This window comes from Mytilus californianus, unplaced genomic scaffold (genome assembly GCF_021869535.1).
Source record: "Mytilus californianus isolate M0D057914Y unplaced genomic scaffold, xbMytCali1.0.p SCAF_1, whole genome shotgun sequence".
Classification (NCBI taxonomy): domain Eukaryota; kingdom Metazoa; phylum Mollusca; class Bivalvia; order Mytilida; family Mytilidae; genus Mytilus; species Mytilus californianus.
Window position 1 is genome coordinate 129,875,134 of NW_026262581.1, and position 24,278 is coordinate 129,899,411.

Genomic DNA, 24,278 nt, shown 5'->3' on the forward strand with positions numbered 1-24,278 from the left:
AAATATTGTTCTCTTCAGAAAAAGGTTTTACTTTTATAAAATACATTCTGAATCTTTTAGACTCTTCAAAAAACGAAAGCTTCAAGGACAAATAGGACAAACCTTTTAACATTGAATTTCCATTTTCGAAAGGAAAATCGAATAATGTCCAGTACGAATACAAAACGTATTGTTTATGTGGGTAAGAATATAGATGTGCATTTCAATAAAAGTGGTCTATGTATGATAAATAGGTTCTTTCGCCATGAAAGTCCGATACTTAAAATAATATGAGGCAGGGTTTACCTGTGAAGAATGTAGGACAGAAAGTCACAGACAAAAAGTCACGGACAAAAAAATCACAATTCAGTTTTGAGATAATTTTTCTTTGAATAAGAAAACACTTATTTAAAAAAAAAACAATTTAGTATTTTTCTTAAACTATTATATATAAAGCAACTTTGTTATTAAAATTTATTTAATATCAATAATGATCAAATAATTGAATAATTGTTAAGAATACAAAATTTTAAAGTGGCTTGGTACTTAAACGGCTTCATGGTGCCAAGAAATATATCCTTTGCATGATTTAAATTTAATAAATTTATTTACCAAGGCTATAAATGAACAATTTCCTAAACTGTAAAATGAATATACAACAACATGTATGTAATAAAAAGAAAATATTTCAAGATATTTCTCTTATATATTCAAACACTTGTCAACAAATTATTTGTGACTTTTTGTCCTATCAAATTTGTAACTTTCTGTCTGTTTACCACATGTGAAAGGGGATGAAGTCCTTGTAAATTTTTTTTTTTTAATTCAACCATATTTTTAATCATGAACTCCAGAATCTGTTGAAAAAGAAACGGAAATACGGAAATGTTTCCGATGTTGATCCTGTTGTTCGGAATTTTAGTTGTGACACCATTTTCAATGTAAACAAAGTAACCTATCGTCAGGTAACATTTTTTGTTCATGTCAAAGAATTATCAAAATGAAATTGTTATAATTTATATCTTTAACTGACGAATTAACCAAGTCGGCTAGTTATTCTTATCAGATACTGAAATCTGACTGATTGATCAGGTGAGATTCTCAAGAGAACACATTATGTTTGCTATAAAAAAGTATGTTGAATAAGCTCCAGACTCATTTTAAAATGTAAGAAATTTATTTTAATTGTTTAACTGGCAGTATTCTTTCAGTAATCAAAAACAACTACTTTGCGGGAAACAATATGATGTTTCGTTTTATATTTTACTCAAAGTCTCTTGACAAACGAAACCAGAAGAAAGAAAGAGAAAAAGAGTTGGAAAAAAAAAGTTAATGATTTTGAGTTCATCAAATTTTATTTTTTCCCATTTTATTGATTTTCTTACTGTAATTGGGGACTTTGTCCCCGTATTAAAGAACAAAAAATGTATTGATAAATTAAATGTAAAATAATTTATATATGTTAAAACAATGAACATAACAAATGGGCTTTGTATCAGATAAAAAATTCTGCTTAATCGATGTGAGTTTTTCCAGAGAACTCATTTTGTTTGCCATTAAATTATATGTTGAATGAGCACAAGACTCTTTATATCACATACACAACCAGCATGAAATCAAAATATTCTTTCAACTGTTATTGTCATTTTTCTCTTTGGTAGTAAAATATACAAATTTGAGGGAAATCTTATGATTTGCACCAGAAGAGGTATCGGGTAATGCGCAAGTACAACTGTTGCAAAAGAAAAGTTTACAATTTTAGATTCATTAGTATATTATTTTTATATTGATTTTGCCTTCATTTTATGTGAAGCAGTTGCTGCATGTACCTGATGAGCTCAGGAAGGTTAAAGGTTATAAAAAGTGGATTTTGCATGTCAGGTTTTCTTATCTTACATTTGGTAATCAGAAATACAAATTTGAGGGAAATCATATGCTCCTTTGAAATTTGCTCTGATGTAGATTTGTTTTCAGGAAATCATATGCTTGTAATTATTTTCTTTTTATATCTGAATGGAGGTATAATCCACCAGAATGCTGTATCAGTCAATAATTGGAATCGGTCTGTTTACTAACTTTAATTTTGTTTAAACTGTATGCACAATATGTATTGATGATATATCAGTCTACATTGTAGTAGTGTTTTGGAAATTAATTTATAAACAATGAAAACTTTTTGCATTTACATTTTAAAAGGTGGTTTAGCAGAGGAGGTAGATGAAAAACTTTTACAGTCAGCATTTATCCCTTTTGGTGACATTACAGATATAAATATACCATTAGATTATGAAACAGGTAAGATCTTGTCACCCTAAGATTATGTTATTGGTATACGTAAGATCTTGTCACCCGTAGCTAACTACATGTAAACAAGTAATCTTGTAATAATTAGATTAGGAAACGGGAGGGTCTTGTCCTTCAATTATGACACAAACGCTTCGGTGGCTTGCTCACCTATAGTTGGGGAGGTTGTGGGTTTGAACCCAGACCAGTAGAAAACATGTCTTCCTGCAATCTTAATCATGTTATCCTCCTAAATATGCATGTAATTATATATGGGTATCATTCTGGTAAATATTGGTCTTATGCCATATCCCAACTTTTTTTTTTGTTATTTTGAGAATTTGTTGTTAATGGCAGATCTTAAATTGTTTCCTCTAATTTATTTATAACTTTGTATACACAGAGGATTTAGAGCATGCCATAGTGTATAGACACTTGTCAGTTGGTTGAGACTACATGTGTATGTGTTTCTCCATAGATGTATTTTAGTTATATTTGTCAATTGTGTCAGTTGCTACATCTCATTGACCTATATCCCATATTGCCTTTTATTTGTATACATACAGTATTTCAAAGAAATGTGCACTCAACAAGAAAGACACAAAATACGTAGAGAGAAATCCAAATAGCCGACTATACAGTATGGGTTTTTCTAATTGTTGAAGGCCGTACGGTTGCTTATAATTGCTTACATCCACTTTATTTGAACTTTGCATTGGTGGATAGTTGTCTCATTGGCAATCATACCTCATACTCTCCTTTGTATTTCCTTTCAATGTATGTAAAAGCCAAACTCATGCTGCAAATAATATATTGCTTATGGATATCTACCAGCAAAAATTTCTTGTACACATACATGTAAGACTGAAATTGGGAATTTTGGGAAAGTTTGACATTATAGGACAATTCATGTAAAATATGAGCCATGAGAAAAAAGGAGCTTACACAAAGAAAAAAAATGCATTTCAGATAATATACATATGATTTATTTTTATGTTGTTTTATATGCTATAAATTCAGATTTTATTGGCAATGGAGGGAAGATAGCAATTATTAAGAATTGCTCTTTCAAATTTCAATTACAGGAAATTCATTGATTATGTTGATATATCTAACATTCTTGTATGTATTGAATAAATTCTGAATTTACAATTTATCATTTATTAATGATTAATTACACTTTAATTATACACCAAATGTCTATGATAAATTTTATCACATGTTAGTATTTACATTTAAGCTTGCATCAATTTATAAGAATTAAGCATTATTTATACATGTACAGTTGTTTTTTTTACATTTTTCAGAAAAGCATAGAGGTTTTGCATTTATTGAATTTGAATTAGCAGAGGTAAATATTACAATTTAAATGTAGGACATTACCAGACCATAATATGTAACATTTTGGTTCTTCTTAAGAATTTTTTTTAAGTCTTAAGAAATAAAGATAAATGTCACATTCTTTACAATTTCAGTTTTCCATTTTACAGGGATAAATAATAATAAACTTGTACTCTTGATTTTGAGAAAAAGATAATTATTCATGTTGCTCATACTTTTATTCATGTTTTTGACAGTATGGTTTTTGTCGAGCCTTCGACTTTTGTCGAAAAAGCGAGACATAGCGATCCTACATTCCAGCGTCGTCGTCGGTGGCAGCGTCTACAAATATTCACTTTTTGAAATTTTAATAACTTTCTTAAACTAACCTGGATTTCTACCAAACTTGGACAGAAGCTTGTTTATAATCATAAGATAGTATCCAGTAGTAAATTTAAAAAAAAAAATTCTAGTTTTTCCGTATTTTACTTATAAATGGACTTAGTTTTTCTGCCAGGAAACATTACATTCACTCTGTGGTTAAAGTTTTTAAAATTTTAATAACTTACACTATCCTGGATTTGTACCAAACTTGGACAAAAGCTTGTTTATGATCAAAAGCTAATATCTAGAAGGAAATTTTATTAAAATTTTGTACCTGTTTTTTCGTATTTTACTTATAAATGGACTCAGTTTTTCTTCCAGTAAACATTATATACAGCCTGCAGTTAAAGTTTTTAAAACATTTATTAGATTCATAAACTATCCTGGATTTTTACCAAACTTGGACAGAAGCTTCTTACAATCAAAAGATAGTATCAAGAGGAATATTTTTATTAATATTTTTCCTCATTTTTGTTGAGCCTGCGATTAACAGAAAAAGTAGGTGAGACACCGGGTTCCGCGGAACCCTTACAAATTTTTATTTTGAGTATTGAAAAGAGGCAAGCTAAATATTTACAAAGGCTTGAATAAAAATGAAAAAAAGATGTGTTCTCAGGCTTATGATAGGATGTTTCTCATGTTTAAGGCAAAATTTTGCTCCCATTTCTAATTTCTGTCATTTTTAATCAACATTCAACAGTGCTGCAACCTTTGTTCAGTTTCCTGATTAACCTGTTCATTGTTTTGTTGACCAACATTTTATGCTATCCTGATTTTTGTCTAGCCTGCGATATTTATGTCTCAAAAGCTAGACATAGGGATCCTAGATTCCATCGTTGGGTGTCAGCAGATTCAATATTAGGGTTGAGTCTGAAATTAAAGTTTTCTTAAACATCAATAACTTTGTCAAACCTTCATGGAATTTTATGAAATTTAGACAGAAGCTTGTTTATGACCAAAATACAGTATCTAGAGCAAAATTTTGAAAATATTTATTTTCATTTTTCTATATTTCACTGATAAATGGACTTAGTTTTTTTACAGTTAACATTCAGATTCAGTCTGAGGTTAAAGTTTTTCAGTCATCAATAACTTTGTCAAACCCTCATGGAATTTTATGAAATTTAGACAGAAGCTTGTTTATGACCAAAATACAGTATCTAGAGCAAAATTTTGAAAATATTTATTTTCATTTTTCTATATTTCACTGATAAATGGACTTAGTTTTTTTACAGTTAACATTCAGATTCAGTCTGAGGTTAAAGTTTTTCAGTCATCAATAACTTTGTCAAACCCTCATGGAATTTTATGAAATTTAAACAGAAGCTTGTTTATGACCAGAAGACAGTATCCAGAGCGAAATTTTGAAAATATCTATTTTCATTTTTCTGTACTTTATTGATAAATGGACTTTTTTTTTTTTTAGTTCACATTCAGACTCAGTCTGAGGTTAAAGTTTTTCAGTCAACAATAACTTTGTCAAACCTTCATGGAATTATATGAAATTTGGACATAAGCTTGATAATGATCAATATACAGTATTCAGAGCAAAATTTTGAAATTTGTTTATTTTCATTTTTCCGTATTTTACTGATAAATGGACTTAGTGTTTTTTTACAATTAACAAGTAGATACAGTCTGGGGTTAGAGTTTGTTACACATCAATTACTTTGTCAAACCTTCATAGAATTTTATGAAACTTTGGAAAAATCTTTTTATGATTAAGAGATAATGTCTGAAACAAACTTTTGAATATATATTTTTTTCATTTTCAGTATTTTTCTGATAGATGGACTTAGTTTTTTACAGTTAACATGTACATTTACAGACAGTCTGGGATTAAATAATTTTTTTTTACATGATATATGTGTAAACCTTCTTTGATTGTTATGAAACTTGGACAGAAGCTAATCCTCAAGACCAAGAAAAAGCATCTAATGAAAAAGTTTAATTTTTATTATGCCCCTGCCGTAGCGGTGGGGGCATTAAGTTTTACTCTTGTCCGTCTGTACATTTGTACGTACGTACGTCCCAAAATTGGTTTCCATTCCCTAACTTGAGTTTGCCTCAACCATATGTTATGAAACTTATACACAATGCTTATTACCTCAAAACACAGATCAAGTATGAATTTTGGTGGTGTCACTTTATCCCTTCTAGAGTTATGCCCCTTTATAAATGGAAAAATTGCAAAATTTTTAGTTTCCATTCTCTAACTTAAGTTTGCCTCAACCAAATTTAATGCAACTTTTACACAATGCTTATTACCACAAAACACAGATCAAATTTGAATTTTAGTGGCATCACTTTAACCGTTCTAGAGTTATGCCCCTTTATAAAATTTTTATTTTCTTCTAAATATCAAGTAATTTTTAAAATTGGAGTTATCTTCCTTTGTCCATGATTATAGTTGAATCAACTACAATCAAAGCTTTATACAATGCAATGTTTAATTTTGACTTCCACTGATAAAACACAGATCAAGTTGAATTAGGGTAGTGTCACTTTTATTATTGAGTTATGCCCCTTTATAAATCGAAAGATTGCAAAATTTTTAGTTTCCATTCTGTAACTTAAGTTTGCCCCAACCAAACATTATGAAACCTATACACAATATTCATTACCACAAAACTAAGATCAAGTACAAATTTTTTGTTTAATTTTAGTTTGCCTCAACCAAATGTTATGGAACTTATACACAATGCTTATTACTACATAATACAGATTAAGTACGAAATTTGGCGGCAACACTTTTACCATTCTTGAGTTATGTTCCTTTATAAACATAAAAATTGCTGAATTTTTCGTTTCCGTTCTCTAACTTTAGTTTGTCGCAACCAAATGTTATATAACTTATTCACAACCGTTCTAGAGTTATGCATGTTTACAAATAGAAAAATTGCTGAATTTTTAGTTTCTGTACTCTACTTAAGTTAGCCTCAACCAAATGTTATGAGACTTACACACAATGCTTATTACCACAAACTCAGATCAAGTTCAAATTTGGGTAGCGTCACTTTTACCATTCTTCAGTTATGTCCCTTTATAACTATATGATATGCAAGTGGGGGCATCATCTGTGTCCACATGTGGACACTATCCACATTTATTTTTTTAAATTCTGTATTTTACTAATAAATGGACTCACTTTATGAGCCAACATTACACTTTTACACTAACTGCAGCAATCTCAGTCGAGAGACAGGGTTCCACTGAACCCCTTACAAATTTTTATTTATTTTCGTCCACGTTAAGATCTTTGATATATAGGTATGGTATTTTTCTTACTGAAGTTTAATTTCACCACTACATACATGTATGGTTCATCAAACCAATGTTAAGTGAAACAAACTCTATTACCATTGTTTGAATTTAAGTAATGAAATTGTTATACATGTCTGTGTATATTTATTTCTATCAAAAATCAATATTAATTAAATCTGATTATTGCAGGATGCTGCTGCAGCTATTGATAATTTAGTAAGTATTAAAGAAATGAATTGTGTTAACGTTATAAAGCACAATGTATATATCATACTGTTAGATTTCTGTTTCGAACATTACCTAAGGAATAATTTTAAGAGCATCTTTCCGTAGTTGATGACTATAATAGTAGCCTTGGTTGATGACTATAATAGGAGCCGTAGTTGATGACTATAATAGTAGCCGTAGTTGATGACTATAATAGTAACCATAGTTGATGACTATAATAGTAGCATATTTCATCCAGTGAATCAACTAGTAAACTTTGTATCCTTGTGTCAGGTTGACTCACTAATATAAGATTTACCTAGCAGATTTTTTCCAATTCATAAACTATATATCTTCTTAAATAAATATCATTTATTAATTACATCAATATTTTCCTATTTTTATACGACCGCAAGACTCATTGGTTTTCACACAATAACTTTAGTTTAAATGAATGGATCTCTATGAAATTTTACCATAAGAATCAATACCACAAAAGGAAGGTTGAGATTGATTTTGGGGGTTATGGTACCAACAGTTAAGGAATAAGGGGCCAAAAATAAGCATTTTTCTAGTTTCCAGACAATAACTTGTGGAACGGTGTATGGATCTCTCTATAATTATACCACAAGTTTCCATACCACAAAGGGATGGTAAGGATTTGCTTTGGGGGGTTATGGCTCAAACCGTTTAGGAATTAGGGGCAAAAATGGGGGGAAAACAAGGGTGTCCTGGTTAATGGACAAATACTTAAGTACAAAACATAATTTAAAGCAGTGTAAGGGAGGTAATTCAAATACATCATTTCAATTACCTCCCTTACACTGCTTTTAAATTATGTTTAAAGAAATGCATATTTATAAAGGAAGACCAGTAAAAATATCTGCAAATGTTGCAACTTTTTTTTTTTACAAAAAAATCCATATGAAAGATTGACACCATATTTTAAATTCTATTATAAAATAGATTAAGTTAGCACTATGGTAAATTTAAATGGGTAATTATGGTTGGAAACTCCATTGGAAATTTGAATTGAGATTATGACCATATCTTGAGGGAAAGATTTTTTTTGGGGAAAGGGGGGGGGGGGGGGGGGGGGAGGGGGGGGGGGGGGGGGTAATACGCAACAGCATAGTGTATTGCACAAAAGCAAAAAAAAAGGGGGGGGTAAATTTTTTATTTTTTTTTGTTGGGGGAGGGGGCGGGGTCAATTCGCAACAGCAAAGAAGTGTATTGCAAAAAAGCAAAAAATTGAATATAAATTCAAGTCATATAACCAATTCTAAGTTCTTTGACTACAGTTATTCTGTGTCAGAAACCTTTTATGTGTCAAATATTTAATTACAATCCAAATTCAGACCTGTATCAAGCGCGAATATTGCCTCCATTTTTGCCCTAACTGTTCAGGGTTGGACCTCTGCGGTTATAACCAGCTGCGCTCGGCGAAGCAATTTATTAATTTTCAGTTAGAATGATTCAAGGGAACTTCCAAGCAAAACATAAACTTAACTTTTCTACACTTTTGGAAATTTCCAATACAGAATCTCCTATAGTTTACAAGTGAATTTGATGAAACTTGACAGAATTGTGTCATGACTAGTACAGTTTTGCCTTTGCTTACAACGAATATAATTATCTCATTTTGTGTGATTCACAATTTGTGTCTGATGTATAGAAGTATTAAATAACATAGAATTATTTTTTTAACAGAATGATTCAGAATTGTTTGGAAGAGCTATAAGAGTTAATTTAGCCAAGCCAATGAAAATAAAGGAGGGAGCAACAAGGGCAGGTAATTCATAATCAAGATATATATAAGATTCACACATTTTCATACAATGATTAATTTTATCTTTTATTGCAGGAAGTGCAATTAAATAAATATATATTTACATAAATATTTTACAAGCAGAAAAGCTTTTTACGAGAAAGAGAAAGGTACTAGAAATCCTTATGAACATATCTTTATGTAATTACAAATACTAAATTCAAAAAAAAAAGTGTTGTTAGCTGTATTTTTCTGCTAGAACTTCTTTTGAACATATATATGGTACATGTATACAATCCCAAATTTTGAAAGTGCATATTGTACAATTAAACTTATTTCTCCCTATGGCCAGAATTAAGGCAGAAATTCTGACAATTTTGGATTTGCCATTAAAATAAACTACTCATTTGTTGCTGCGATATCAGAGAGAAATTTCACTGTATCAAGTAATGGCTATTAACCCTACACAAATAAGTTTGAATAGAAAGATAACAAAAAATCCTTTGAAGTGTTGACAATCATATTGTACAGAGAGTATACTTGCATAAGATTTTGAAACAGAAGAATTGTTTCTTCTTAGTCTTGAAAACAGTAACACTCTTACAAAGTTGAAAATATGCCTTTTGGTATACTGTGTTTCCACTATTTACCATGTTCCAATTTTGTTGTCTTTTTTGGAGTCATTAACAGCAAGGCAAACAAACGATTATTTGTAGTACATTCATAACATAAAATTGATAAAGATACAATTATTAAAATAAAGCGATGTATTTGTTTTTTAGTATGGTCAGAAGATTCATGGCTACAGGAGCATGCAGGGAAAACATTAGACAAATCATCAGAGGAAGTCGAGGAAGACAAAGGAACAAAACGACCTGCTGAGGACACAGATATGGTAAATTATTTCTATGCCTGAGACAAACATTGTTGAAAGAGAGATGAAGACCTTATTTTTCTGGCAGCATTTGCATAAACAATTGCAAAAACCTTTACTTTAACCAATCTTGACTTTGATTCATAACAAAACAGGAACAAGTTGGTTAACCCTTTCGCCAATGAGTCCCGGTTTACCTGGATTCACGCTTCAAACAGCTGACGATGAGTCCCGTTTTACCAGGATCGGAATACCTCTTTTATATTTCCCGCTCAAAACAGTGCAAACACGAGTTATCTTTCTTTGTTGAATATCCGGATGAAAGTGTAAACATGGCGCTTCCGTTTGTTGAAAACTGTGTCAAAATCAGAGGAAATTTACGGAATTTACGAGAATTTAAAATGAGGGAACATTTTTTTCGAAAGAATATGGAAGAATTGAAGCCAAACTAGTATACTTTTTTGACATAAAATGTCCTTTTATGTACAAAACTCTTGGAATGGACATCGTTCAGTGTAAGGAATTTGTACAGCCTCATTAAATTTTTCAAAATTTTGCCGTTTTGGGTTAAAAAATTACGATCTTGGGTCAAAAAGTAGAATTTTGAGAATTTCACCTAGATAATGCCGAAAACTTGAAAATTTGAATATTTTATGAAGAAAAAATTATCAAAACATGAACAAAACTGTGAACATGGTGTTAGTGAATGAAATAAAGACACAAAATACTACAGACAAGTTTTTATTGACATTTATTATGAAGATCTCCCACTTGAGTAATAGTAGCCAGGGAAGCCATCGTCTCAGAGTAGCTTCTGTCTGGGCAGCTATCGGTGAAAGGGTTAATAAAGGGGCGCAATTTGTGCCCAAAGGAATACCTACACTTCGTTGATGAACTTTATAGCAAAAACGTACATAAATATTTTCTCAGGGTTGCTTTGCATTTTTATACGACCGCAAAAAAATTTTGTGGTCGTATATTGGTATGACGTTGGCGTCGTCGTCGTCGTCGTCCGGCGTCGTCGTCGTCCGAATACACATTGGTTTTCGCACTCTAACTTTAGTTAAAGTGAATGGATCTTTTTGAAATTTGACCATAAGGATAAATACCACAAAAGGAAGGTTGGGATTGATTTTGGGGGTTATTGTACCAACAGTTAAGGAATTAGGGGCCAAAAAGGGGCCAAAAATAAGCATTTTCTAGTTTCCAGACAATAACTGTGGAACGGTGTATGGATTTCTCTGAAATTATAGTACAAGTTTCCATACCACAAAGGGATGGTTAGGATTTGCTTTGGGGGTTATGGCTCAAACCGTTTAGGAATTAGGGGCAAAAAAGGGGAAAAACAAGGTTGTCCTGGTTAATGAACAAATACTTTAGTACAAAACATAATTTAAAGCAGTGTAAGGGAGATAAATCAAATACATCATTGAAATTATCTCCCTTACACTGCTTTTAAATTATGTATAAAGTAATGGTTAATGAACAATAAAGATAATTTAAAACAGTGTAAGGGAGGTAATCCAAATACAACGTTTTGGTTACTTCCCTTACACTGCTTTTAAATTATGTTTAAAGAAATGCATATTTATAAAGGAAGACCAGTAAAAATATCTGCAAATGTTGCATCTTTTTTTTTTACAAAAAAATCCATATGAAAGATTTGACACTATATTTTTAATTCTATTATAAAATAGATTAAGTTAGCACTATGGTAAATTTAAATGGGTAATTATGGTTGCCAACTCCATTGGAAATTTGAATTGAGATTATGACCATATCTTGAGGGAAAGAATTTTTTGGGGGAAAAAAGGGGGGGGGGGGATAAAAAGAAATTGTGGGGGTCAATTTTTTCTCATTTCAGATTTCAGAAATTAAAAAAAATTATTCTTCAAATATTATTTTTTTTTCAAATTTCAAATATTGAAAAATTTCAAGAAGTAATCTTTAATTGCACAGTATGGCGCATTAGATTTGTAAAATCTTTGATCACATTTATTTATTTGTTATGCCGAATCTAACAGTGTATTTAGATTTTTAATTTTGGGTCCAGTTTTCAAATTGTTCTACATTAAGGTCCAAAGGGTCCAAAATTAAACTTTGTTTGATTTTAGCAAAAATTGAATATATGAGGTTCTTTGATATGCTGAATCTAAACATGTATTTAGATTTTTGATTTTTGGCCCAGTTTTCAAGCTGGTCCAAATTGGGGTCCAAAATTAAACTTTGTTTGATTTCAACAAAAATTGAATATATGGGGTTCTTTGATATGCTGAATCTAACCATGTATTTAGATTTTTTATTTGTGGACCCCGTTATCAAATTGGTTCATATTGAGGTCAAAAGGGTCCAAAACTAAACTTTGTTTGATTTCATCTAAAATTGAATTATTGGGGTTCTTTGATATTCCAAATCTAACCGTGTATTTAGATTTTTAATTTTGGGTCCTGTTTTTTAAATTGGTCTACATTAAGGTCCAAAGGGTCCAAAATTAAACTTAGTTTGATTTTAACAATATTAAATTCTTGGGGTTCTTTGATATGCTGAATCTAAAACATGTGTTTAGATTTTTGATTATGGGCCCAGTTTTCAAGTTGGTCCAAGATAGGGTCCAGTATTTAAACTTTGTTTGATTTCAACAAAAATTGAATATATGGGGCTCTTTGATATGCTGAATCTAAACATGTATTTAGATTTTTTATTATGGGCCCAGTTTTCAAGTTGGTCCAAATTGGGGTCCAAAATTAAACTTTGTTTGATTTCAACAAAAATTGAATATATGAGGTTCTTTGATATGCTGAATCTAACCATGTATTTAGATTTTTTATTTGTAGGCCCCGCTATCAAATTGGTTCATATTGAGGTCAAAAGGGTCCAAAATTAAACTTCGTTTGATTTCATCAAAAATTGAATTATTGGGGTTCTTTGATATTCCAAATCTAACCGTGTATATAGATTTTTAATTTTAAGTCCCGTTTTTTAATTTGGTCTACATTAAGGTCCAAAGGGTCCAAAATTAAACTTAGTTTGATTTTAGCAAAAATTGAATTCTTGGGGTTCTTTGATATGCTGAATCTAAACCTGTGTTTAGATTTTTGATTATGGGCCCAGTTTTCAAGTTTGTCCAAGTTTGGGTCCAAAATTAAACTTTGTTTGATTTTAACAAAAATTGAATATATGGGGTTCTTTGATATGCTGAATCCAACCATGTATTTTGATTTTGGACATTGGACCATAATAGGTAAATTAAAAAAATTCAAGTTCTTAGACCACATTCTTTCTGTGTCAGAAGCCTATGCTGTGTCAAATATTGAATAACAATCCAAATTCAGAGCTGTATCAAGCTTGAATGTTGTGTCCATACTTGCCCCAACTGTTCAGGGTTCGACCTCTGCGGTCGTATCAAGCTGCTCCCCAGCGAAGCATTTTATTGTATGTTTAACTGCACTGTTAATTTAAGATTGGTACACATAGTCCTTAGCAAATCAATGCTGGAGACCAGTCACACACCAATTTGAGTTATTTGTATCATATAAGTAAAAACACCCCAGGTTTCATTTTGCAAGCAATATCTGTTGTTGTTAGATTGAACATAAAAATAAATTATATAAATATAATTGGACAGTTAAACTGGTTGAGTCTCTAAATGTGTTAACTTGGCTGTCATTTTCACAAATTGTTTTTTCTAATCAGAGAAACAAAGCAAAATTTTTTAAATGATGTTATTTTTTAAAGTAACGAATCAGTTACAATCAACGGTTGTCATCTCTACCATGATAGGACTGAATATTTTACAGAATGCATCACCAGCCAAAAGAAGCAAAGGAAATCCACAAGTGTTCTTTGATATTAATATAAACAATAAAGATGTTGGTAGAATTTCTATAGAACTGAGGGCTGATGTAGTTCCAGTCACAGCTGGTATGTAAATAACAGTAAAGCTTTAAAAGAAATATTATATTCATTATAAATAGATATTAGGAAATCCATAGATTATGCATTTATGATAATTTATCACCATTTCAAGAATTTTCTTTGTTAATTAGACTATTGATCAATCACATAATGGTAATTAAAGTTTCAAATTATTGCTTTTCTATGAGAAGGATCATTTATGTTAAGCAAGTGTACATTGATGGGAGTGTGCAAGCTATTTTTCACCAATCAACAAAAAAGTTTCAACAAATATTATCTTGCACTATGTATAACATGCAGCAAACAATAAATAACCATATGAATTTAAGTTTAGTCAGTAGAATATTCAAAATAAACATGTCAATAAAATGTAAATTCAAAATAAATCAATAGTGCAAAAAACAATACAGCACATTCTTGATGTTATCCTCACTGGGCTCCATAAAGGATAAATATCACTGAATAGTTAACAGGTTTATGCGTCAACAACAAAAAATGAATTTTTGCATCCCTTTTTTAAACATGAATTGCAAAAAGAAAAAATAACTTTATTTTCAATAAAATTTTTGGCATTTTTTTTTATCATGTAGCAAATGCTACATTCAAGAAAGCTCTTATTTTCTTATCAATAAATATTATTTACAAAATCTTTCCTCTCTTTTTTCAGAAAACTTCAGATGTTTATGTACACATGAAAAAGGCTTTGGATACAAAGGATCAAGTTTTCACAGAGTTATACCACAATTTGTATCCTTCAGTGTGTTTTTAAAATTGTTGATAGTTGTTAAAGGTCAAGCTTAAATCATTAGTATTTTTACAGTTTCAAATGCCACAACTGTTTCTTTATACATTCTCAAATTACATTTTGTTTTATCTATTTTCATAAATTATTTCTGTCTGGTATACCATCATTTTAACCTGCATCCTTCTTTTTCTTTGAATAATGAACAAGGATTTTTATATATTTTAGCTTGAGATTTATATTTAGATGAACACTTGTTCTCTACTTAGCAATACACATAGATCTTGCATTTTTCTCACTGTAAAGGACATTTAGATTAAAAAAATCACACAGACATGTTAATTTCCGTAACAACCTGTAATCAGATGTGTCAGGGAGGAGATTTTACAAACCATAATGGTACAGGTGGAAAGTCTATATATGGTAAAAAATTTGAGGATGAAAATTTTATATTAAAACATACAGCACCTGGTAAGTAATAGTTACATATTAAAATTGTATTCATGTTTTAAGTAGACTAACTTTGGATGATATGTTGAAAAATAATGTTTTGAAAATCTTCTTTTGGACACCAAGTAAAACTTTAATACAAATTTCAGTTCATTTTTTTATTATAGTCTCACCACATACAAACATAAAATAAGATTCACAGAATAACATAAAACAGTTAAAACATTTGCAAAGTATGCACCAATACTAAAAGATTTATGAGAGACTTTCATGACACAATATATATACAATATACAAACATTGTTACACATTTACATTTGAAATTTACAATGTCTATCTATACTACATGTATGTAAAACATTTTGTTTCTTTTAAAACTAGTGAAATAAAATACTGTTTCTTCTCAATAAAATGTTGTTGCAGGTTTTGGCAACTACAGTAGCAAAATTCTCATTATTAGATAAAAATATAAATTTTTCACTATCTGATATAGTAGGTTAAAACGTTCATTAAAACGTATAGCTTCATGTATCATGATTTGTCTTTAATCTACATATAATGGGCATTTTAAATTGACATGAAGTTCATCTTCAATAATAGAGTTACAGTTAAAACATGTCCTCTCCTGAATTTCTTTTCTTTAACAAAGACAAGTGCACAAAATCACTATTATATGTATAAAAAAAAGAGAACATTAATGTGACAGCAACTTCAAAACAGAAAGTTACCAAAAAATAGCATCAAGATGTCATCATACTGGCTTCAATCCAAGTTAAGCAGGTACTCAACCATACACCTCTTTGAGTATATTGACAAGTTGTTAGTAAATTAAAAGATATATTGTATAAAAATATCAACAAGTGCTGTGTAGGTGCATACTAGAGTCTAGTTTTGATATGAAATGGTTTATTGAACACAAATGTTTTGCTATTGTAGGGACATTATCAATGGCAAACTCTGGTCCTAACACAAATGGTTCACAATTCTTCATATGTACAGAGAAAACAGATTGGTAAGCAATAATTATTCTTTTTCTGACTTGTTATATTATTCTATCATATTTAAATTATAGATTAAACAAGACAATTTTAACTTTATACATGTAAGATACATGGCCGATTGAGGTTGGTGCATAAATTCTTCCAAAAATCTTTGCCTTGCTACACACCACACTCTTTTTTCTAAAACAGACAATAACGCCCGCTTTCCTAGAAACCTGGATCAGACCTAAGTTACACCAGTTCATGAAAATGTTACAGTTGTGAATTTCCAATATGGACATAAACCACAAAGGCTAAGGTTCTTTTGTATAATCTTTATTTTAAATATTCACCATATCAGTGCCCTATAAAATAACAATTACAAGTATTAAATACTATAAATAACATAAAATACAATAGATGTGACACATACGTATCAATCAATTACAAAGAAACATGCATAGCAATCTGTCTGCATTACTATATATTTGCAACAAATCATCTTTAGAATTGTCAACAAGACAATTCAAACTCTACCAATGAGGTAAGTAATAATATAACTCTTTAAATAAACTACAGTTACATTTAAGTGTGTATTTCATGAAGTTTTACATAAGGAAGATAACTCTTCCAGGCAGATATTTCAGTACTTCATAATTCTTATATTATATATCAATATATTCACTTAGTACATGATATGTATATAACTAATGACCAATCTATGGAACCAGGTAAGATAATTCAAATTGATAGAGACTACAAATCTCAATAGTTTATTTATATTTATATGATAAACCTCTACTTATATGTAAACCATATTAGTATGACATTTATATGAAAAGAAATTGAGAGTATTTTGTACTTCCTGTTGTGTTATAAAGCTATAGAAAGATTTCACCATTTTTATGCACTGATGGTTATATGTATTAACTTTAACTTTAAATGAGTGCAGAACTTATTCATATGAATTTTTCATAATTATAGGTTGGATGGTAAACATGTGGTATTTGGGAAAGTAGTACAAGGCATGGATGTTGTAAGAAAATTAGAGGTATTTTACTTCTTATCTTTAAAGATAATATTCAGGCTAAAAAAGTAGATTTGAATCCTATTCCAGCCCATCATGTTTTGCCATTATAATGATTATTAATTGTGAATAGAAGCTTTGATTAAAGTTAACCAAAATACACACAAAAATAAAAACTTTCATTTTACATTTTGATAGTATAATTTGTATGCACCATGTCCTAAAATCTCAATAATTAATCTCACTTTTTTTCTGTTTATTGTTGTTTGTCAATCACAATAATAAATGCACACACTAATTTCTGAACTTACAGTAATCAGTTAGCAATGAAACAGCAGCCCAACAACACACAAATTCCAAAAATGACTACATTAGAGTCCAATTGTTGTCTAGCCTTGACAGAGTCAAAAAACGATAATAGGTATGCTGTTTCCGGCGTCGGCGTCAACAATGTATTAGTTTGTGATTAGGTCATTTTATGAGGAACCACTAGCGGTAAATCAGTTGTATTTAGTATGCAGTTGTATTTGCATTGGTACATCTCATTTCCATGGAGATTATTTTGCCTCGCCTTCCCAGTCATGGTTTATTGACTTTGAAAGTTTTGCTTAGTTAACATGTCTTAGTTTGTGATTAGGTCAGTTTATGAGAAACCACTAGTGGTAGGTCAATGATATTTGGAATGCAGTTGTATTAGCATTGGCACATCTCATTCCATGGAGATTATTAGGCCCTGTACCTTCAGTCATGGTTCATTGACCTTTAAACTTTTGCATAACTTACATGTTAAAGTATTGCAATTTTAAATTTCAGCATTTGCATTTTATTGTCAAAATAACATAAAGGCGAGACATATCTCTGTGTTAACACTTTATTTTTTCTGGTGTTTGGTGATTACAAAAATTATTTTAACAACAGGACCAAAAATGTGATCAGTTGGTTATCTTTTGAAATTGAATGAATGAATGAATGTGAATACTTTATTGCAGAAAGCATTATATATGCTATAGCAACGAAAACATATTTACAACATGACAAATGATAAACAGCAGAGAGCAATACATAAAAAGCATAATAAGAAAACAAATAACATTAAGTAACAATATGTGATCTGATTGACCACGCAGATTTTATGTAATTACACAATTTCTTTAAAAGTAAAACAGACGTAAATTGAAATAAATACTGTAATTTAGTATTGTTTGGCCAAGAACAATAAATTTGGCAAAAATTTAGGCCTAATTGATCTATTGGCAGGGTAATACTAATAAAAAGTGGTATTCGTTTTCAACACACTGCATATTACAACATTTACATAAACGTAATTCTCTAGCCATGTCAGTATATCTTCCTGTTTCAATGTTCAACTTTAGTGTACCACTACACAATTTAGTTAAAAAGCGTGAATTATAACAGTAATCTAAATCATCTTCAAACCCAAATTCAAACTTAATATTTTTATAAATACTAAGTTTTTTGCTCCTTTCTACAGATGCTAACCAGCTTTGTATATACTGATCTTAAATTCTATTCTTAATAACATCAATAGATACATTAGTATTTATTTCTGACTGTTAATACCATATATAATTTAGACCACTATCAAATAAAAAATCACGTACATTAGAAAAATAATGATTAGAAGCCCAATTTTTTTTGCCATTATTGGCATCTTGAAGTAACAATTTATAAACATCATAAACAATTGGTGTTTTCTTAGTTAAAATATTCAACCCGTATTTAAGAATTCTAAATTTTCTCATAACATACATAAGAAAATGGCCCAATTCTCTTATAAAAAATAATTGGGCACAGTTTTGCTAACTTTTAAAATGTAGCAACAAAAACTGTTATGAATAATCTCAACCTCTTTACCTCGATTGAAAGTTTGAAACCCCATATTTTCGAAGCATAATTAAGAACAGATGCCACCATACTGTAAAATAGATTAAGTTGTTTCTTCTTTGACAAGTACAAATCTTTGACTGAGTTTAACAATGACGATAAAGCTCGTGAACCCTGTTGAGACACACGTTTCTGGGTTTGTATGAATTTTCCATTAAAATAAAACAGCATACCAAGATAATTATAAAAATTTACTATTTGTAGCTCTTTATTGTCGTAGAAAAATTTGACACTTACTGGTTGCCATCCATTTCTAAATACAACAATTTTCGTTTTGTCAGTATTAACTTCAATGTTCCACTTATTACAATATTTCAATAATTTATCCAAAAGTTGGTAAATAGTTAATTTATTGTTGTGTTTGCTCTCTTATTGATAGAATATTTTGCTGTGATTTCTATTTATATCAGATAATGTTATTTATATTTCAGGCCTGTGGTAGCAAAGGAGGGACAGTATCAAAGAAAATTAAAATTGCTAACTGTGGTGAACTTGTGTGACAGATCATTCTATTGTATATTTATCTATGTTTTATAAAAAAAAGTCTCAAAATTAATGTTGTTTTCAATATATCTACATATATACATGTTTGTTTTCATGGTTATGTAAAGTTGGCTTTATTTAGTAAAAAAATACACTCTACTATGAAAAGTCCTAATCAGTGCTGGCATGTGCTATTAATACAGATACTGAACTTCTTATTTATGTCTACAGCATTTGCTAATTTTGTTTGCAGATTTGGGGATTATGCTAATCACTATATTGGAATATTTAAAAATTGTGCCATTTGTCCTTTATTCTATTATTGTCACATTTTTATACGACCGCAAAAAAATTTTGTGGTCGTATATTGGTATGACGTTGGCGTCGTCGTCGTCGTTGTCCGGCGTCGTCGTCCGAATATATATTGGTTTTCGCACTCTAACTTTAGTTTAAGTGAATGGATCTTTTTGAAATTTGACCATAAGGTTAAATACCACAAAAGGAAGGTTGGGATTGATTTTGGGGGTTATGGTACCAACAGTTAAGGAATTAGGGGCCAAAAAGGGGCCAAAAATGAGCATTTTCTAGTTTCCAGACAATAACTGTGGAACGGTGTATGGATCTCTCTGAAATTATACTACAAGTTTCCATACCACAAAGGGATGGTTAGGATTTGCTTTGGGGGGTTATGGCTCAAACCGTTTAGGAATTAGGGACAAAAAAGGGGGAAAAACAAGGTTGTCCTGGTTAATGGACAAATACTTTAGTACAAAACATAATTTAAAGCAGTGTAAGGGAGATAAATCAAATACATCATTGAAATTATCTCCCTTACACTGCTTTTAAATTATGTATAAAGTAATGGTTAATGAACAATAAAGATAATTTAAAACAGTGTAAGGGAGGTAATCCAAATACAACGTTTTGGTTACTTCCCTTACACTGCTTTTAAATTATGTTTAAAGAAATGCATATTTATAAAGGAAGACCAGTAAAAATATCTGCAAATGTTTATCTTTTTTTTTTACAAAAAAATCCATATGAAAGATTTGACACTATATTTTTATTAATTCTATTATAAAATAGATTAAGTTAGCACTATGGTAAATTTAAATGGGTAATTATGGTTGCCAACTCCATTGGAAATTTGAATTGAGATTATGACCATATCTTGAGGGAAAGAATTTTTTTGGGGGAAAAAGGGGGGGGGGGATAAAAAGAAATTGTGGGGGGCCAATTTTTTCTCATTTCAGATTTCAGAAATTAAAAAGAATTATTCTTCAAATATTATTTTTTTTTCAAATTTCAAATATTGAAAAATTTCAAGAAGTAATCTTTAATTGCACAGTATGGCGCATTAGATTTGTAAAATCTTTGATCACATTTATTTATTTGTTATGCCGAATCTAACAGTGTATTTAGATTTTTAATTTTGGGTCCAGTTTTCAAATTGGTCTACATTAATGTCCAAAGGGTCCAAAATTAAACTTTGTTTGATTTTAGCAAAAATTGAATATATGAGGTTCTTTGATATGCTGAATCTAAACATGTATTTAGATTTTTGATTTTTGGCCCAGTTTTCAAGTTGGTCCAAATTGGGGTCCAAAATTAAACTTTGTTTGATTTCAACAAAAATTGAATATATGGGGTTCTTTGATATGCTGAATCTAACCATGTATTTAGATTTTTTATTTGTGGACCTCCTTATCTAATTGGTTCATATTGAGGTCAAAAGGGTCCAAAATTAAACTTTGTTTGATTTCATCTAAAATTGAATTATTGGGGTTCTTTGATATTCCAAATCTAACAGTGTATTTAGATTTTTAATTTTGGGTCCAGTTTTCAAATTGGTCTACATTAATGTCCAAAGGGTCCAAAATTAAACTTTGTTTGATTTCAACAAAAATTGAATATATGGGGTTCTTTGATATGCTGAATCTAAACATGTATTTAGATTTTTGATTATGGGCCCAGTTTTCAAGTTGGTCCAAATTGGGGTCCAAAATTAAACTTTGTTTGATTTCAACAAAAATTGAATTCTTTGGATTATTTGATATGCTGAATCTAACCATGTATTTAGATTTTTTATTTGTAGGCCCCGCTATCAAATTGGTTCATATTGAGGTCAAAAGGGTCCAAAATTAAACTTTGTTTGATTTCATCGAAAATTGAATTATTGGGGTTCTTTGATATGCCAAATCTAACCGTGTTTTTAGATTTTTAATTTGGGTCCCGTTTTTTAAATTGGTCTTCATTGAGGTCCAAAGGGTCCAAAATTAAACTTAGGTTGATTTTAACAAAAATTGAATTCTTGGGGTTCTTTGATATGCTGAATCTAAACATGTGTTTAGATTTTTGATTATGGGCCCAGTTTTCAAGTTGGTCCAAGTTGGGGTCCAAAATTATACTTTTTTTGATTTCAACAAAAATTGAATATATGGGGTTCTTTGATATGCTGAATCTAACCATGAATTTAGATTTTTTATTTGTGGGCCCCGCTATCAAATTGGTTCATATTGAGGTCAAAAGGGTCCAAAATTAAACTTTGTTTGATTTCATCAAAAATTGAATTATTGGGGTTCTTTGATATTCCAAATCTAACCGTGTATTTAGATTTTTAATTTTAAGTCCTGTTTTTTAAATTAGTCTACATTAAGGTCCAAAGGGTCCAAAATTAAACTTAGTTTGATTTTAGCAAAAATTGAATTCTTGGGGTTCTTTGATATGCTGAATCTAAACATGTATTTAGATTTTTTATTATGGGCCCAGTTTTCAAGTTTGTTCAAGTTGGGGTCCAAAATTAAACTTTGTTTGATTTTAACAAAAATTGAATATATGGGGTTCTTTGATATGCTGAATCTAACCATGTATTTTGATTTTGGACATTGGACCATAATAGGTAAATTAAAAAAATTCAAGTTCTTAGACCACATTCTTTCTGTGTCAGAAACCTATGCTGTGTCAAATATTTAATAACAATCCAAATTCAGAGCTGTATCAAGCTTGAATGTTGTGTCCATACTTGCCCCAACTGTTCAGGGTTCGACCTCTGCGGTCGTATCAAGCTGCGCCCCAGCGAAGCATTTTATATGGATTGTAAAATGTATGTTATTAGGGTCATTTTGATTGTCTGTTATCCCTTGGATGCAATTGTTTTCTTCTGATTACTTTTTTGCTCTTGTTGGCCAATTTTATTTTTTTTAAGACTGTCATTTGGCTAAAATAATAATTTGTAGTGATTTTGTATTGATCCTAACTCCATCTATTTTGAAAAAAAATTGCCAAAAATAGTGCTTTTACTACTGTAGCTTTAATGTTAAACAGACATTATAATCAGATTTTATTGTTCATTTTTGTCTCACTGCAATAAGTCACAGACATCAAGACACAGGGATGTTAATCTGGTGCCATGGCATTGACAATTGCATTAAATACTTGCATAAAGTTTAATAAATTAGAAAGAAAAAGAGAGTTAAGCCATATTTTGTATGTAGATGACTAATGGTCTTTAAGTTTCCATCATATGGCAGTTGACATGTACTAGGCATGGGGTAATCATAATCAGTAATTGTAATTAGCTATAATGGATTACATTTTGCAGTGTAATCACATGTAATCAGTATTCATGCATTTTCTGATTACAAGTAATCGTAATGTAATTGATTAAAATGCAAACTAGGGTCTCTAAAGAGCCTGTGTTGCTCACCTGCATCTTCAACAATGGCCACTATTTAGTAAAAATCATCATTAAAGGGGAACAACTCTATTCAGAGTTAACTGAGGATTTCAGTCATGTTGACATATTTATTTTATAGATCTTATCCTGCTGATCATTTTTCCTTTCTGAAGTTTCTATCTTTCTATTATAGTTTTCAAGATAATTGGCAAAAAATGCAAAAAATGTAAAATAATATCATTAAAAGGCAATAACTCTAATAGCACGTTGACTGAAGATTTCGAACATAATGGCTTATTTGTAGATCTTGTCTTGCTGATCATTAGTGCTATCTAAAGTTTCTATCTATCTATTACAGTTTCAAGATAATAGGCAAAAATGTGAAAAATCGTCATAAAAGGGCAATAACTTCAATAAGGAGTTGACTTTCAATTTTGATCATGTTTGACTTATTTGTAGATCTTGTCTTAATGATCATTTTTGCTTTTTTACGTTTCTATCTATCTATTGTAGTTTTTAAGGTATAGACCAAAAAACATAAAAATAGTAAAAGTTGTCATTAAAGGGCAATAACTCTAATAAGGAGTCATCTGACGATTGTGGTCCTTTTGACTTATTTGTAGATCTTGTCTTGCTGATCACATCTATTAAATTTTTTGAGATAATAAGGAACAAATGTTTAAAATGGAAATATTCATCGCTTAAGGGCAATAACTCCTATAAGAAGTCGTCTGACAGTTTAGACTTAAATGGACAATAGTTAGAGCTCAACATTTTGAACATTTTTGCTCCCATCAGAATTTCACTATTTATAGTGGTTTTCAAAATAATAGACAAAAACTTGCATTTTACCCCTAGGTTCTATTTTAGTAGTTTAAGAGAAGATTTTTGTAAAAGTAGTGACGACACGACAGACGCCAAGTGATGAGAAAATCTAACTTGCAAGTAAGCTAAAAAAAAAGGTATAATCATGATTACTTTTAGAGAGCTTAAAGATTACATTCATATAACTACTTGCTAA

General features: G+C 30.2%; 1 protein-coding gene across 1 annotated transcript; it reads left to right on the forward strand.

Annotated features, from left to right (window-relative positions):
* The first annotated feature begins 71 nt into the window (after positions 1 to 71).
* On the forward strand, positions 72 to 19,654 carry LOC127713905 (peptidyl-prolyl cis-trans isomerase E-like). Its single transcript, XM_052219860.1, has 12 exons — positions 72 to 181; positions 2,176 to 2,274; positions 3,570 to 3,613; positions 7,420 to 7,446; positions 9,148 to 9,229; positions 9,988 to 10,100; positions 13,877 to 14,000; positions 14,662 to 14,741; positions 15,102 to 15,207; positions 16,123 to 16,198; positions 17,151 to 17,217; positions 19,530 to 19,654. The coding sequence occupies exons 1-12, from the start codon at positions 145 to 147 to the stop codon at positions 19,596 to 19,598; spliced, it is 924 nt and encodes a 307-aa protein (XP_052075820.1). The 5' UTR covers positions 72 to 144; the 3' UTR covers positions 19,599 to 19,654.
* The last annotated feature ends 4,624 nt before the right edge of the window (positions 19,655 to 24,278 follow it).

Bases quoted from the DNA above. Each gene is read 5' to 3' on its own strand.
- LOC127713905 (XM_052219860.1), top strand. From the start codon at position 145: ATGTCCAGTACGAATACAAAACGTATTGTTTATGTGG. The intron at 7,447-9,147 runs GTAAGTATTAAA...TTTTTTTAACAG, and splicing joins CTGCAGCTATTGATAATTTA to AATGATTCAGAATTGTTTGG. The intron at 17,218-19,529 runs GTATTTTACTTC...TTTATATTTCAG, and splicing joins ATGTTGTAAGAAAATTAGAG to GCCTGTGGTAGCAAAGGAGG.